Genomic DNA, 17547 nt, shown 5'->3' on the forward strand with positions numbered 1-17547 from the left:
AGAGTAAGATGTTACGTGTGTAGTCCTGTGTGATACAGTACATGGTGGGTTAAGTTTGGTCAGAAACTTAAGCACCTAAGTCACTGCCCTTCCCCTGCAGGACAGGGGAGAGACTTGGAGGACCAAAAGCAAAAAAAAAACATCCCATGGGTGTAGAATAGAGCAGTTTAATAAGTGAAGGGGAACTCAATGAGAGATGCAACAGCAATCACTCAGCACGTAGTCCTGTGTGATACAGTACATGGTGGGTTAAGTTTGGTCAGAAACTTAAGCACCTAAGTCACTGCCCTTCCCCTGCAGGACAGGGGAGAGACTTGGAGGACCAAAAGCAAAAAAAAAACATCCCATGGGTGTAGAATAGAGCAGTTTAATAAGTGAAGGGGAACTCAATGAGAGATGCAACAGCAATCACTCAGCACCCAGTTTTCACCGCTCAGTGTGATGTTACGTGGTAAGATACAGCACTATGGTCAATTCAGGTCAGCTGTCCCAGCTGTGTCCCCTCCTGACCTCTTGCTCATCCCAACCTCCTTGCAGGCAGGGCACAGAGTGAGAGCCAGAGAAGGCCTTGACACTGGGTAAGCAGTGTTCAGCAACAGCTAAACCCCTGGTGCATCAACTCATTCAGGCTGAAACCAGCCTATAACACAGCATCACACAAGCTGCTATGAAGAAAATTATGTCCATCCCAGCCACACACTACCACAATCACACAGCCACACTTTATTAGTTGTGGACTCAACCACAGATGAAAAATCATGGCTTTTCAGAGCTAAGCAAAGTTTGTTTTAGAAAGCACTAGAAGTAAGTCTCGAGATGATAGCTCGACTCTTCCATGTTTGAAGGCTTCACTTTTGCAGATAACTGTCTTTATTTATACTTATCAATACCATCCTACACATCAGAAAGAAAACTTGAAATGCTCCTCCACATGTCAACACCGGCTCTCAGAATGAAAATACTTTGCAACTAAGGCGAAATATGAGTAGCAATCACAAGCACAGCAAACAAGCTTCAGACTTATGAAATGAGTATTTATTGCAGGGAAAACAAGAAGTGTTCCAGAAACTCACCAACAAGTCAAACACTTCATTAACGTCTTTTCCACGAATCTCAATGCCATTGATCTCCAGAACCTCGTCCCCTTCGTGTAAGAGCCCACTCTTCTCTGCAGCACCTCCTTTCACTATTCGGCTGATGATAACGGAATCCATTTCATTGCGCACAGTGGCACCCTGTGTGGCAGCAACACATTCTGAAATTACCATAGATATGAAACTCAACGACACCTATTGTACATATTCCAAGCCAGTGGAGAAACTATGTAGAAAGAGAATGCAAGAAACAGCTCGGGTGCATATACCCAATGTTCCAGTTAAAAAACACCACCACTTAATTTCTTCTAGCTACACTAAAGACTGAAGAATTTAATTGCTCTGCATCATAAGGTTCATTATGTTTTAAGAAACACAGTCCTAAGGAAACACTTATTTCAAAGATGCAAATAGAAGATTATAATTGCTAAAAACCCAACCAACCGAAACCAGAAACCAACCAACCAGAGAAAACCCACACATAGCTGGCACAAGGCTCTAAGTTCCCCTGAGGTCAAGCTTGGGACAGTGACTTCTGTCAAGGAGATCTGTCCAATCCCAAGCTGACAGAAGTTGTACAGATGATGCATGGTAGTACAGCTACTACTAAATGAAGTTAAGCACAAGTTTACTATCTTTGACTGTTTCTCATGTTGGAGGGAGTGTGTTTACAAGTTAAACATTACCTTGACATTCAAATTCCAGAACTTTCATAGCAATCTGCAAAGGACAAAAAAGCTTAGTTCCTTTACATATAACTGAGTGAGCACCAGTACTTACCAATGGAATATCCCGAGCTTTCTCAATGCGAACTATTTTAACTGTCTCCCCTCCATACACACCAACATTCTCATAAATTCTTTCATCCATCATAGGCTCTGGTTGCATTTCTTGTTCTGCAACCTTATCATGAGCCAGGAGAAGTGCCTAGTGTTAAACAAAATCAGCTCAGTTGCAGAAAATGTCATGCTTGATACGTATACAAAACAGAGTTCAATGAAATCCTGCAATTTCAATAGTCTCTGCAGGTAACAGCATATTGCAAACTGACCCAACCAATTAAAAAAAAAGTCATTTATCACAGCTATGTAGCACCTACTGCTTTTCAAAACTTTCAGACTGGAAAATAGTAAAAAAGCAATTCTGAACACAACTGTGACTTCTAGCTTGTCCATACTACAACAGACATTGGTTCACTAAGCATGTGACTGCAGACTCAGACATCAAAAGTTTTGCAGTGAAAACTACTTTTACATCACCACCCCAGAACAAAATTTCCTTTATGCACCCTATTGTAAACATGAAACAGCTGTCAAAGGGAAAAACATACATAAGCAAAGCAGCTCCTGTGTTGTTGCTCCATCCCCACTGATCTACTGCTATGTTGTTTATGTGCAAATTACCCTGGAATACAGGTAGACTGTAGCAAGGGTTGAACACCATCACACACTACATTTCATCAGAAATTTCCATGAGTTTCTGGAAATTGGAAACTCCTCATCCTAGAAAAATGAGGGTTGAGGAACAAAATCCTTCCTTGCACAGTCAGCCCAAGACATTTGAAAAAAAAAAAAAAGTCATACTGAAAACATCAAGAAATACACTCTTCAGATTAGAATCTTCATTTTGTTTCACCTGCATGTGAGGGGCATTCAGCAAGGCATTAAGCTCCTGTCCATCCTTATGGTGGCTGGGTTTCAGAACACTCTGCACCTAAAACGAAATTAAGTAGTAAAACTCTTAGTCTATCCAGTGATTTATCAATCCTCCCTCCCTTACTCAAGCACAACCCCCTACTTGCAATTACTCCTTTTACTCAAAGTAAAGTACGTCCATGTAGTTGTTACACTGGCTGCTGACTGAACTGAACCTGGTACACGTTAGGAGAACATGCAGTGAGACCACAGAACTAATTCAGCACATCTTGCCTTAGCAATTATCTGCCAAATCTAAGCTGGTACCCAGTACATCACACACATTTGTCAATACTGCAGACTGGCAATGAGCTCATGTACCACAAAGACACACAAAAAATTTAACTCTAGAAAGTTAGTGAAAGTTAGTGATTTCATGTTAGTGAAATCAGCCACAATGAAGTGCATTATGTGAATATGCTGAGCTTTTAAACTGGAACAACTTCTTATTACCATGGCTAGCCTTCCCTTTCCTTATTATGCAAAATATTTCCACCAACAGCAAGGCCAAAGATTTTGAGACAGGTTTTGCAGTGCATCCTCAAGCTCCTGCCTCAAAGTGTACAAGTCAAACTTCAAAAAGTCCCTGAAAACCTGTTTTCTTTGGCTGATTACACAATAATCTACATTAACACAATGACAGTTTTTGCTCAAGCAGCTTCAGCTGCCAAAAACAGTTTCCTCCTCAGACAGTTACCAAACAAGCCTTGCCATCATCTCTTGCAAATACTGGTATGCTTATAAAAAACACAGGAGCAGGACGTCCCTCTTATGCAAAGATGAAAATACTTTCCATAGCCATTATCCTCTGACTTAATCTAACCAAAGGCACACAAGTCCAATAGCAGAAATAAATCCAGAAACACCAAGAGTAGATCATACATATCAGAGCAGCAGCTTTCAGAGACAGAAAGCATTTTGCCCAGAGCTTTTTACTCTTACAGATGAGATAATCTGACAGAGAATCAGAAACCAAAAGTTTCAAAGAGAAAATAATTGAAGTTTTTTGTATGATATAACAATATCTAAATGTCTGAAAAGCCTCTATCCTAGGTGCAATTATCTACAGAAATGCCAACAACTCTCTTGGATGCAACCAGATGACAATACTGAGAACTGTCCAGATAATTTTAAGTTCTAGCCAAAACTGCTAAATGAACTGTTCCCATGGAGCAACATCCTCACACTGCCAACCAAAGTGTCACAGGGAACATGTTCCCATGCTTAGCAATAAACCTGGCACAACCTCCAAAAGCTTTCCTTCCAACATCCCTAGAACATGCCTCATGGTGAGCAAACCGTATAGTTTAGAACAGACAAAAAAGAAACCAAATTTTTATGTTTTTAACTGCTTTCTTTAAAACCATAGTGAAGAGAGAGAATTAAGCTTCCCAGAAGCCTGACTTCAGTCACACCTCTGAATTACCCAGGAAGCTATTATGCCTGGCTTAATTTTAGGATGCCATGTAGCACACAGAGCACTATCAAAGACATATTTCACTAACAAGTTTTCCTCTATGCTGAAAGAAAAAGATTCTTCTATATGAAAGACCCTCACAGAGGTTTATTTAAGATTTCTAACTTTCAAGGGACTTTGAACTCCTTTCTTGAAGAAGCCACAAGAAGCTTTAAAGCCTTATTTATCCAAGCTTTATGACCTTTCTACAGGAAAACCTACTCAGAAAGCAACTTGGAAGTCCTACAAGCATGACAACCTTTCAAATGCCAGGCCAGAGGTTGGGGATTTAACAGGGGAAAAGAAAGCAACCCGATCCAACCAGTTACTCTGTGTGCAGTGAACATCCTTTATTCAAGTTGAATTTCTGCTTTGAATAATTGGATTATACAAAACTTTCATAGCTCCCCTCTCCTTTAAGAAGGTATATCTCTTATTTGTTTATTTAATGAAGCACTAGGAAAGCTTCAGGCTGCTCTATGTACTACTTAATTACACCAGTATTGCTGCATGCCAGTCCCTTAGAGCTCATGGTAACGAATCCCACAGCTTTATCAGAATAAGATACTGGAAGTAGCCTGGCATTCCAGAAGCAACACACTACATCCAGCATAGGCAATCCACACTGAGTATGTGGCAATAATTGTATTTTTTTTAACTCTTCAGACTAGTTTTTGTTAGTTAACTTTAGTTTAAGCAGCCCCCAGAGTGCTATCAACTTGGTTTCACTATACACACCCACAATTTGGAGGCATGTATGGTGGAGGCATGCACTGGGGTGATATTAAACATCCAGAATTTAACTGCACCTGCAGAATCCTGTCGTTGTTTACTCTCAGGTGAGCAGGACTGTCAGATGGAACATACATACACATTCTAGTGCACTTGTCCCAGAAGTTAGAAGCTTCCAGTGCACCCTCTCAAAAGTGCTGATCTAGTTTAACTGCCTGAATTTGCAGAAGCAAACAGCAGCAGGTCCAAAACATTTAGAAACATAACCTATATAAATTGAGCCTATTAAGCATATTTAATAGCAAGAATGTCTTTAAGGTATTTGGTATGTGCTGTTAGAGGCCAAAAATCACAAACTGTCTTGAACACTGCATCAAGTATTCTTACAAGGTCAAGATTCAGACCATGTTCCCATAATCCTTGCCCCATTTTGGTCAAGTTTAAATGGATTTGAAATCAGTTTAATTACACTTGATGTTTACTGGCTATTTTTATTTAAGTCTTGGAGTACACCACATTTCATGAAGATAAGCTCCCTCAAATAAATTCCTTAAGCTCGAGTGCTTCATTCCACCTTTTAAATTCAATTAAAGTTACTTAAAAAGCAAGAAAAAGGAAGAAAAATCTTGAGCTGTTGGTGCCTGCTTATCAGGACTGGTAGGAAAAGTTAACTGTACAGGGGTACTACTAATTTTAAGACTTTCCTAAAGAGGCCTAGAAAATAAAGTACAGTGTAGTAATATAAAATTTTACTTTTTTTTTAAAGGGAGGATGTTTCATGTTGCAATATGAAATTGCATTACAAACTGTTCTTTGCTGTTAAGAGGTATTCTCTTCCACACCATAAAGCCTCAAACAAGACATATCTGTAACATTAAATTAGGGCACACACTCCAAACCAGTCTCAGAGTTACACACTGTTGCTGATGACCTGTGCACTAAAATATGCACACTAGTACTACCTGCCATCAAAATTAATGTTATGTGTGTATCTGCTATTTCTCTCTTTCTTGTAATGTCTTGTGGCTTTTATCATCAAGGTGTTATCGGTATCTTAAATTCAGGCTTTTGCAACTGTCTTTTCAAAAACATCCTTAAGTAAGTAAATCTACTGCTTTCTGGGGGAGCTTCTCATGCCTATGTTTTGGGATGGAAAAAGCAAAAGAAAACCAAAAATCAGAGTACAAGAAAAAACCTGGGCATGCAAGTTAGACACATTGTCTGGGTTAAAAAAAACCCACACCAACAACAAACTGCAACAAAACAAAACAAAAGCACCACCAACTTTCCTAAAGCAGAAATAATTTCCCCCCATACTGCCACCACATCAAATACAGAAGCCTTTCAAGAATGAATAAAAGATCTGATAAACGAACATAAGATCTTCTATGCAGGCAAGACAAGGAAGTACAGAATGATGTGAATGGAGGCCTCAAAGTGTTCCTCTCAAGACACTTCTGTCAGACACAGAAATATCTGTCCTGAATTTCTGGCTCTGTCATTTCAGGATGTTATTTAAGATATTGCAAAATACAAGTCACTTAAATACACGAGAAGCTGAATCACCGAGAAACCAGATTACATCTGAAAATGGGAACAGACATATGCAATATATTGACTTTTCAGGAATTTCAAGGCTGGACAAGACAGGGATGGGAGATGAAGAATCAAAATGAGTGCAGTGATATGTTTGCCTTTTATGTAATAGTCTCGTGGGTGATGAGCAAATTGCGTTGCTTTAAGAATCTTGGATTAAAGAAATATTTTCTTTTTCCTTAACCTTCTCCATGGACTGGTAAGAGACACAAACTGGCTTTGCACCACCTTCTGATTTTAGGGTTTACCAAATCACCTGAAAAAAAGAGAAGAATGCGTTGGGAAGGTAAGGGATAGTAAAAAATGGGGAGGAATATGAAAGTTTGAAGACAGACCTACAGTTTCCCTAGGTGTACTTTCTTCTTGGAAACTTCTATTAAGTAGCAAATAAAAGGGCATCATATTCATGAAGGAGAAAAACAGCTTTCTTAAGAGATAAATCTGTAACATCTTAAGCTACAAAAAGAGGTTCAAAAAACTCTGGCTTGTAACTGAATGAAATCCCAAACTAGCTCTATGTAAAGTGGATGTCTGGGGAAGTAGTTTACCAACAGAAGTTAAATGAAAAAGTTCCTTCACACTCACAGACACTGAAGAAGCCTAGTGAGGATTCCAAAGCAGCCTACAGGCTGATGAATAAGCCAGAGGGAAGCTCATATGTAAAAATACTCCCACCTGCTTTTGGCACAGTCTTACTGACAAACCTAAGCAGGAAAATCCTAAGATGCAGTTTAATCAGCACCTGCACCTTCAGATAGGATTTAAATGATGTCCCTCAAGAATCAGAAAGTTCTTCTGCAAAAGAACTTCGAGCTTGCTACAATGGTGTTTTCCTTGATTACGAGGTTAAAGTCTAGGAAAAGGAAGGAGAGTGGAAAAAGCTGTTGAAAAAAAATGCTTCAGGCAGAAAGAAAAACAGATACTAAAATAAACCCAATTAAAAAAAAACCAAAACCCCAACCCACACCCACAACCTGCTGTTGCCATACTGAAATACTCCAACCAGTGTACCCGAGTCAGTTTTGAACAGGAAAGTTTGGTTCACTTAAATGCTGGAGCCTTTACTCAGCCTCCAGATCCAGCTTAGCCAACACTGCAGTGCTAGGCTTGCACTGATACTGGTATTCAGGTTACTCCTTCAGAGTTAACAAACACATACCTGTCTAAGATGTAGCCACACTTCACTGCAATAGATACATGTACCAGGCCTTGGAAAACTGTGACAAAAGACCCTGAGTGACTCCTCAGAATATTTTAACAATTTCTAAAAGATCTTATAAAAGAGCTGCCATCTGTCACACAAAAATGAAGAGTAATCTGACCATCACAGCAGTAAGCAAAACATTTAAATTCAGTATTAAGGGCTCTGTTCCTCACTTTAAAGCAGAATGTTTGTTTCCAGCATGGCTGTATTTTCAGAGCTGCCTCCCAACCTAAGAACCATGGCTCAGCTCAGAGGAAAGTCAAAATAAGACAGAATTGTAACTCAATTCCTGAATGCTTGATATAAAAAATAGCAACGGTAAGAGAGTTAGATCTTCACAGCCACTCCCTTTTCCTATGTTTAAACAGAGTACCTTTTCTGTTACATATCTATCCAAGCTAAAACAGGAGATCCTTATCCCCAAAATATTCTTCTGTTTACTGTTTGGAGATCTGGAAAAACCGGATAGAGCACTCAGTGCCTAGTATAACCCCATTCATATTCAATGTCTACTAACTCATACAAGCTTGACAAGTCCATATTTCAACAGCAGCTGTGATTACAGGCTCCACACATATCAGAGATACATACTGTACATACCTCCTGTGCCAGCTCCTGTGCGTTGGCGAGGAGAGGGTAGGGAGGGCTGGCTCTGTTCATGTGCACCGTGACTGCATTGTGTATCTTGAACGCGTTCTGGAAATCACAGTTTTGAACAAGCTGCAAAATGAGCGAGATATCCTCTTGGCTCTGAGGGTCTACCAAAACGTGCTGGATGTGCTTAAGAGAAGTTAACAGTTCTTCCACTTCTAGGTAAGAAATAACCAAATACAAATAAGATACGAGTTAATGAGATCCATAATTAAGCAACTTTTATATCAAGATTTTTACCAGAAGTTTTTTGCTGTTTTTTATAAAAGTAGCAGTGACAGATGCAAGTTTAGTGGCTATCCATTATTCACTCTCTTTGAAGCAAAATGTGCATCAAAACACAAAAGAAGTCAGTAAGAGGAGAGATAAAAAAGCTGATACACAGCATAAATTTAAATTCCTACTGCAGGAGCAGTTCTTCCCTGAAAGAAATCGTTGATATGTGGAAGATCTTGTAATTGCAGCTCATGCATAGCCGAATGTGAAAGAGAAATCACTTCACAACATGAAAATAACTCCTTTGCTAAACTAATCTTGATGCGCTGAATATTCAGTTACTCTGATCCACCTTTCCCTGTATATCTGTCACACATGGCAGATATGTATGTACCTCAACAAAACAATGCTTACTTATAGAATGAGTGTTTGATAAGCAAACTACATGCAATTTATAAACATAAAATCATGCTCGAAATAAAAAGGTAAGACTGAAAAAAACATCATCTATGAACGTCTAAGTTCTGAAAGTCCACATCTTTTACCCACGAGAGTGGAAGTTCTGCTTAGGCAATAAAATAAAATTTCAATAAATAAATACATTTTAATATTTTAATAATCAGTTTCTACATGTCTGCAGAATATACCTGTACTACATTGTTGAGTTTCAAGAACTGATCTGACGCTTTTTAAATATTGCCAACAAATCTATTTTTTTTAAAACTAATGCACATTTCTGCAAAGTATGTCACTTCTCAAGTGCCTGAGAAACGACCTAAAACAAAGCACATGAATCAAACCCAGTAAGAAATCCTCAAGCAGACAAAAAAAACGGCCAGTGGTTGTTTTTGAGTCTGAAATAATGTACATGTTTTCATACATTATCTGAAAAAAATCAGTTCAGCCACATGAGGCTGGTCAGCTATCTGATATTTTAATAAATTCAAGTAAGCTAGAACTTTGAATCCTGGTATTTTAAAAAAATTAACAACAAAGGAAATCCCAATTTTTAACACTGCCAGTTGATACTGAGGTCCATCTCCCTTACTGCCATCAAAACACTAGTTTTGAGAAGTATTTTTATGTCTCAGCAACATTCATTGGTTCACTATGAGCTAATATAATTAGGAATGCTATCAAGGCATCAGCTAAGTTGCATTTTTTACATGAAAAATCACAGGAGATACTGATCACTGACATGAATACATTCTGTCAAGAAGCTGCCTTTGCATATTCTTAACCTCAAATGCATCAGCACACTGAATATAAGTCTAGACCTAAAAGTTTTGAGCACAAGATGAAAAATGGTTGCCCAAAGGGCACGTGAAAGCCATAAAGCCTAATAAAAATATATATATGCATTTCAAACAAGTTTAACAGTTTTAATTTGGGACAAACCATACCTACATATATGTTTTCAATTCTGAGTTTGGAAGTTAATCTTCTGTATTATAAAAGGAAACAAAAAAGGCAGAGCTACTATTCTTGTACTTTACTGTCTGCAGGCTAATAGTAATAAAAAAGTTCTTCAAAACCATTCCACACTTGCTGAAAACATCCTACCCATCAAAGGTCAAGGGCTTCTTCCTGTAACCACCAAGGAAACAAAGGGCAGTAGGACAAAAACCACATGGAAAATTCAGATACTGGCTGTGCAGGATATTCCACTGGTGAAATCCAGTCACAGCTCGCAACACTAATTAAGGTAGCCAATGTCTCACTAGGAAACTGTATACACAACATACTGCCAATCACATGGGAAGAAATGCCATTTGAAGAGAAGGCTGAAGAACACACTACAAGCAAGAGTATTTGCTAACTAGGACATTGTCAGCTGGCAAAATTCTCATCTAGTAGGGTATGTAGAGAACTGAAGTACCTCTGCGACTCATTCTCCCAGGTCCGAGGAAGTGCACTATGTTCAAGCATTAAGGAAAAGAGAAGTGTGTAAAAGAGATGCTATTGTATAGTTCCTACTGATACCTGCTCAGCTAAAGAAACATACCTGATTTTTGTAAGAGACCTAAAGAAACATCTGATATTTGTTACTGTTACTGGATTCAAAAAGCAGTGAGATGTTAGAGAAGAATCTCACTTCTAACTCTTCGTACGCATTATTTTACTCCATTATTTCTGAATTGTCTCTCCTCCCTTATATATCTAAGAATTCTAATATACACACATATATATATACACAGACAATTCTTTCTAATACATGTTGCATATAAGATACAAATTCATATAGGAAGATGGATATAGATAGAGAGTAAAATGCCTAAGATGTCCTGGTCCTAGATACCTCTACATATTCTCTTTTCAACACTTTGCTAGTTCCTTCTGTGTGGTCCTTTCTTACAACTCCCACAGTACTCTCCTCTGTGTACATTTCCCTTCTACACTGTTTTAATCAGCTGGATGCCAGATTCTTATACCAAGTGATTTCCCTCCACCGTGAAACAGCAAACAAACAGCCCCTTCAGGACAGTTTTAAAAGAGAAATCATGCTTGAAGGGAGTGAAATTAAATATTCCCCAGATGACAGCAATCCATTTCCTAGTCACTTAATAAAAACCCATACACACTAACCCACAAACAAATCTGGCTCTATGCATGACTAATTCTTTCTAGGTTCCTGCTTCTAAATTCAAAATCACAGATTATATTCTCATGCAGGGTTTGGTTTGTTTGGCTTTGGTCTTTTTTAAAGAACAACAATTAAAAGAAAAAGCCAAGTAACAAATCTAGAGATCTCCTATTGAAAGTGTTGTCTTGAGGAAAATAGTTCAGTAAAGACTAACATGTGCATTTACTCACAGGAAAGTCAGGGTTCTTTGGCAGAACAAGTCCATTTTTTAATCGCAGATCAATGAGTAATCAAACACTTTTTTCTGTAAAGTCCTCTTTCACAGGCAGTGTTGCAACCCTTCTGCCATTAGCCTATGAACTGTCTGGAATGCGACTGAGCACTGTGCGATAGAAAATTAATCAAGAGACTGCCAGGGCAAAAGTATGCAACTGCAGGGGAGGACCTGTGGTCACAGCTTCACATGTGAGATCAGAAAATGAAGAAAATAGATGCTGTTTATCACCTTAATCAAAAAGATAAGAACAGCAAGCTTAAGAAGTTAGGATTTATTACAGCTCAGCACCAGTGTCTTCATTCTCAAGACTTTCTCCTGATCTGTAGAGTGCTCTATGTGCTGCACCAGCACTTTAATGCTCCACATATAACTTGAATCACAGGGTTAAGAAAGGTATTGTTTTCTCCAAAACTATTTCTGAAAGTTTATTTATAACATATCTATAGATAAGTTTTGGCCAAGGTATAGAAGCAAAAACTGGGCAGCTTTTCCCCTAAAAAATAAACTTCAGTGCAGTCAGAAAAGGTTTACTTTCATGAAGTGTCAGTTACTCATTTAACTAAATTAATTAAGTTAGCTGAATGAACTGTAGCAAACAAAAAGCTCTGCATTTTACAGAAGCATACTGCTGTGAAAAAGCCAGTTCAGTACTTACACGACATGTTCCAGGTGCAGAGAAAGTGATTTCCATTGAGACAGCTGTCTAAATCATACACTGTTTTGATAACAAACACACCCTGCAAAATTCTCTTGATTAAGTGTCCTGTTTTATTTTTATAAATAAAATCCAATTTGTTTGATCTAGTCTGCTTTCTTTTCATGATGAAAACATTAAAGACTTGGCAAGGATGTGTCAAATTAGACACTGGCATTTATGAAACATGTTCAAAACCAAAAATACAGACAACACAGGTCAGTATTCTTACTTAAAAGATGTTTCTTCAGGAGAAGCTCCATGGATTAACACACATACACAAAAGCCAAATTCAAATCAGTACTTCAAACAATACCAAATAAAGGTAGTACAATATCTCTGTAATTCACTGGCACCTGCCCAGGTTTATTTAGGTTTTCATAACTACACTCAGATATTTGTGTAAGATTAAGGACTCTAACCTGGACAGTGAAAGTGTTTTTGGAAAGAGGGAGAGTCAGGAGCAGTGCAGACCAGAAATTCAGTATAACCAAAGAGACAAACTGAAAAATTTCATGTAACAGCAGCTATTTTTGAGCAAAGTAATAGGCTAGCGAGTTTCTTGAGGACCAAAAAGTTGTATATGCAAATTTTTTACAAAATCTGGCTTCCCTAATTCAGGGAGTTAATTAAAAAGCAAAAGCATTAACAATAACAGACCCAAATGCACTCTATGAAACTCTATTATTCTGTAAGTGTATGTGTGTATATAAATATATACTCAAAAGGCAACATCCCTAGACCTGACACTAATCAAACAGACACCTTTCAGAACAACAAAAAAAAGGCACTCTTCTTTTGAAATTCAGCACCAGTGTCAGATGTTAGAGTGATTAATCCAGAAACTGGAAAAAGGACATGCTTAATAGTGGAGGAAAATTTTGGAAGAGGAAAAGCTACTGCAGAAACACTTTGCTGAATTTAAAATTATAACTCAGTTTTTGACAGCACCAATGACTGAACAGATTCTTTAGGGACTGTATAGGTTAAAAGACCACAGTTTTTCATTTAGAACTATTCTTTTACACATTTGCAACAACTCAACATCTCAGCTGAGTGTAGTCAAAAGTGCCACTCTTAATTACGGAATGGGTCAGGTTAGAAGAGACCACTGTGGTTCATCTGGTCCAACTTCCCTGCTCAAGCAGGATCATCCTAGAGGACATTGCACAGGACTGTGTCCAGATGGTTCTTAAATATCTCCAGTGAGGAAGACTCCACAGCTCTCCGGGCAATCTGTTCCAGTGTGCAGTGACTCACACAGTGAAGAAGTTCTTCCTCATATTTACGTGGAACTCCCTGTGCATCAGTTTCTGCCCATTGCCTCTTGTCCTACTGCTTGGCACCACGAGTAGAGCCTGGCTCCATCCTCTTCAGACTCTCCCTTCAGATACTTACAGAGATTGATGAGGTTGTCTCTCAGTTGTCCCTTCTCAAGACTGTAAAAGCCCACCTCCTTCAGCCTTTCCTCCCAAGAGAGATGTTCCAGACCCTTAATCATTTTCACTGGAGCCCTTTGCTGGACCCACTCCAGGAGCTTCATGTCTCTCTCACACTGAAGAGCCCAGAACTGGACACAGCACTCCAGGTGTGGCCTCACGAGAGCTGAGAAGAGGGGCAGGATCACCTCCTTCTACCTGCTGGCAATGATCTTCCCAATGCACCTCAGGATACCACTGGGCTTGCCACAAGGGCACACTGCTGACTCATAGGGTGCTAAACTATAAATCTTCTCTTCTTAAATCTTAAGTCTACCTGATCCAAACAATGCCAAGACCCAAACTTCAATTACAAAAGCAGAGTTTGTTCTTGGGGACAAAAATCACCCAGCCATTTTCCTGCAAGGTGCATCTTCTACCATATATTGCCCTTTCTTAATTTACCCCTTTCCACATACACACCTCTATATTATTCTGTCTCGTGTTTGGCATTTTCCTTCTTACATCAAGTATTCACAGAATCCTAGTTTCCATTCACACCAACTTCCCCCTTCTACTCACGCTAAGCCAAAACTGGTTTCCTCCTTCCAGCTTTTCACAAATACTGTCTGTCTCTGACAATTCCTCAGCTTTCCCCACAGCCTGTGCCCTTCGTAACACCTCACTGAGAGATTGCAAAACCAGCCTTTAGTCATCCCAGTAATTTCTTCACTATTATCTCTCCTGTTCAAACATCTTCATTCTACTCCAGCTTCTTACTGGTTCTCAAGCATGTCAGACACATGCACTTTACTCATTTCTCACCCCTTCCAGCTTTCATAGCTAGCTCTCCTGCCCACTGGTTTCCACCTAGCTCCCCCTCCAAGCTTTCAGTCTGTGGGACGAAACCTATTCCCAGATTTCTAATTCCAAGTCATTCTTTCCTCCCTCCTGTAGTTCCAGTTTCCAATTCCTCCAGTAGTCAGTCCTCAAAGCTTTTAGCCACTCTGCCTAGGCAAGTCCCAATTGAAGTCACTTCTACTGTTTGACATCCATCTTTGAATCTTCTGCTTTGTGCTCCCTCCAAGAAAAGAATTTCACAATCAAATACTGAACACTTCATAAAGTTAACTACAGAACCTGCTTCCTACAAAGAGATCTCTCAGACTGAAGCTGACCAGCCATGCACTAAAACAAGGTACACCTGCCTTGTTTGTAACTGACCCTGCTTTCCACAGGAGGCTGAACAGGATGACTTCCCGATGACCCTTTCAATCTACATTTTCCTAAAGAGGGATTTGTGCAATAAGGATTACCAGAGGTTATGGAGCAGACATGTGCCTTTAGCAGAACTGTTGCTTGGGCACACAAATACTAAAGATGAATTAAAATAGAATAAATTAGCAGTTTAATAGCTATTTTTCACCCTGTGTTCTCAACTACCAGCTAACAGGAAAAAAAGAGCAGGAAATCTTCAGTGCAGCCCAAAACACCAGCACCATTTTAAATAAGTCTCAATCTCTGAAGAGCTATAGATTTGGAAATTTGAACTGGACATCTACAAATTCCCAATGCCTCTTTTCCACTCCAGTGACACACCACATTTTAGTTAGATAGATACTTACATCTGAGGAAGAAAGGCTAGAAACTTCTTCTACGCAGGCATAGCTAAAACAATGACAGCTATGAAATGCAAAGTTTCAGAACTTGTTCCTTCAAAAATTATTAACATTACATTTTCATCAATGACTAAGGGCCAAAGTATGTTGATTTTCCTTACCAACACCAGTACTTTTAGAGAAGTACTGGTATGACATTTATATTAGGTGGCCATTGATAACATAAAACAGTCAGAATAAGAAAAAAACACCAACATGTTTTCTCTAAAGTACTGAAAAGCCTTGCATTTTTATTTTCTGTGACAATCTGTGTTTATTCATTGCTTATTCTGGTCTGTGGTTTATCAAACATCTTAAAATTGGGTATTATTTGCATGGTTTTCCCCAGCCTTAAGAGGACAGAGACATCCACTGAATTCATTAGTTATCTACAGGGTATTTTAACTGTTCCCCAAATGGATGAGTTTTGAAAAGCCGTTTGCTGAGACACACAGCCTGATGTTTGACTAAATAAAAAAACCCAAACCACCACAAATCCAAAGGACCAGAAGACTTTAAATCTGTAGGGGGGAAATTAGCTAAATTAGGTTTTCAGTGGCCTAAAAGAGCATTAGTATCAACTAAATATTTACTCCATTAGCTCATTCATTGCATTTTACCCACCTAGTGTCTTCACAGTGTAATGAGGACTCTCCAAAACAATTCCTTCTTCTGTGTCAAATATTGGATTATCTATTCCAGTTTTAGGAGGAATTTGTGCTAGCTTTTTTAGTCTCATGGAAGCTGTAAGGTCCAGTTCCTGTTTCTTTCCCTCTTCTTCTCGCCTGCGCCTTATGTCTTCCTGTTGCTGACGGATTCGCTCCAGTTGAGTGCTCCGTCGCATGGGCATCATCCTGGAGCCCAAATCCCCAGGGCAGTCAACAGCCATTTCTCTGTGCTTCTGAGGTTCCTCAGGAGATGCAAGATCCACGTTTTTTGCTTCATTGTCAGAATCTTCTGTGATATGTCCATTCATATGAGAAGTTGTCATGATTATTTGTACTTATGCCCGTGCTCTTCAGACAGAAATGCTACTACTCGGCCAGTTTTTGTTATGATATTGTATGAAATCCATTATAACTTCAAAAGTATTTCCCTTCCATCACAAGACACTGAAGAAACGTCCAGGAGGAAAATCTAATGAAAGATATTAAACAAAAAAAATAATTAATTAATAAGAAAACACCCAAGGTCCCCAGGCATCAGCACAATGGAACTTTTCCCCCCCAGTTACATGGCACTTCTTCACCTACTAAGAACTATGGAACTCTCACCTGTTTAACCTATTTCAGTAAACTTCAAGTGCCAATGTTGGAAAAGGAGCACCAAACTAATGTTAAATCACATTTCCCAGGCAAAGCAGTGGCGATTTTGCAATTAACACAACTGCAAATTGGAACTTTTCTGAGAGTTTCCACTGCTTTAATTTATTCTTTCATTCCTAAAAATTTCAACACAAACCATGCTTACAATCCTATAAGTACTAAATATGCAAAACTTGTTACAAACAACATATTCATAGTAAGCTTAGTATGCTAAACACAAGTAAAGCTGTTTGCATGTATTGTATGTAAATTGAGGCATTTATATGCATACATTGCTTCCCAGGCTCTGACAGGTCTGGCACAGAGCTCTTCCAAAAGATACTACCTAAAGCAGTCTGGAGCTGCACTTACACAATTCCAAGCAGAGATAAAGTCCTAGGATAAGGGTTGGATGGTTCTGGTTAGCAGCTACTCTTAATACTTCCTATAGGTATGCATTAAAGCAGGAAGGATTAAATACAAGAGTAAAAATCCCTGTGTGGGTGTACAGATGTATAGATTTGACAGAGAATAACAATTAATTTCCACCCGCAAGTAGTGACATTTCACTATATCCCATACACCTTAATCTGGTTTCTTAGTCCTGATGACTCAGGCTAAAAAACTTAAGTGTCTGGATAAATATAACCACTCAGCTCTTAAATATAATACATCTAACAGTGTGTTTTATACCACACTCCCTTCTGTATCACAGAGCCAGTGATGTTATCCTCAACTTGTTAATTTAAAAAGGTCATAAAATTAACAAATACTTGTGAACCACGTTACCAATATACTTAATTTTACATGATCCTTTTTATCCTTTTTTTTTTTAAATTTACTGAAATACTAGAATATATCTCAAAGTTTTATTATGCACTAGAAGCATAAAGACAAAAAAAAAAGACAATCACCAACTTTCTTAAACCAAATGTTTGTGTTTAGAGTAGGAAGGGACAGATGCTTCTG

General features: G+C 38.7%; 1 protein-coding gene across 1 annotated transcript in view; it reads right to left on the reverse strand.

Annotated features, from left to right (window-relative positions):
* Positions 1-16413, reverse strand: part of MPP5 (membrane protein, palmitoylated 5 (MAGUK p55 subfamily member 5)) — a 26654-nt gene extending 10241 nt beyond the window's left edge. The window contains exons 1-5 of the mRNA XM_009083497.1: positions 15899-16413; positions 8377-8585; positions 2730-2807; positions 1875-2021; positions 1074-1235 (exon numbers count right to left, since the gene is read on the reverse strand). Of these exons, the coding sequence (XP_009081745.1) occupies positions 1074-1235; positions 1875-2021; positions 2730-2807; positions 8377-8585; positions 15899-16265 (963 nt within the window). The 5' untranslated portion in view covers positions 16266-16413. The remainder of the gene's footprint in view (positions 1-1073; positions 1236-1874; positions 2022-2729; positions 2808-8376; positions 8586-15898) is intronic.
* Between the last annotated feature and the right edge of the window lie 1134 nt (positions 16414-17547).

The sequence above is a fragment of the Acanthisitta chloris genome, unplaced genomic scaffold, assembly GCF_000695815.1.
Source record: "Acanthisitta chloris isolate BGI_N310 unplaced genomic scaffold, ASM69581v1 scaffold12101, whole genome shotgun sequence".
Lineage (NCBI taxonomy): Eukaryota > Metazoa > Chordata > Aves > Passeriformes > Acanthisittidae > Acanthisitta > Acanthisitta chloris.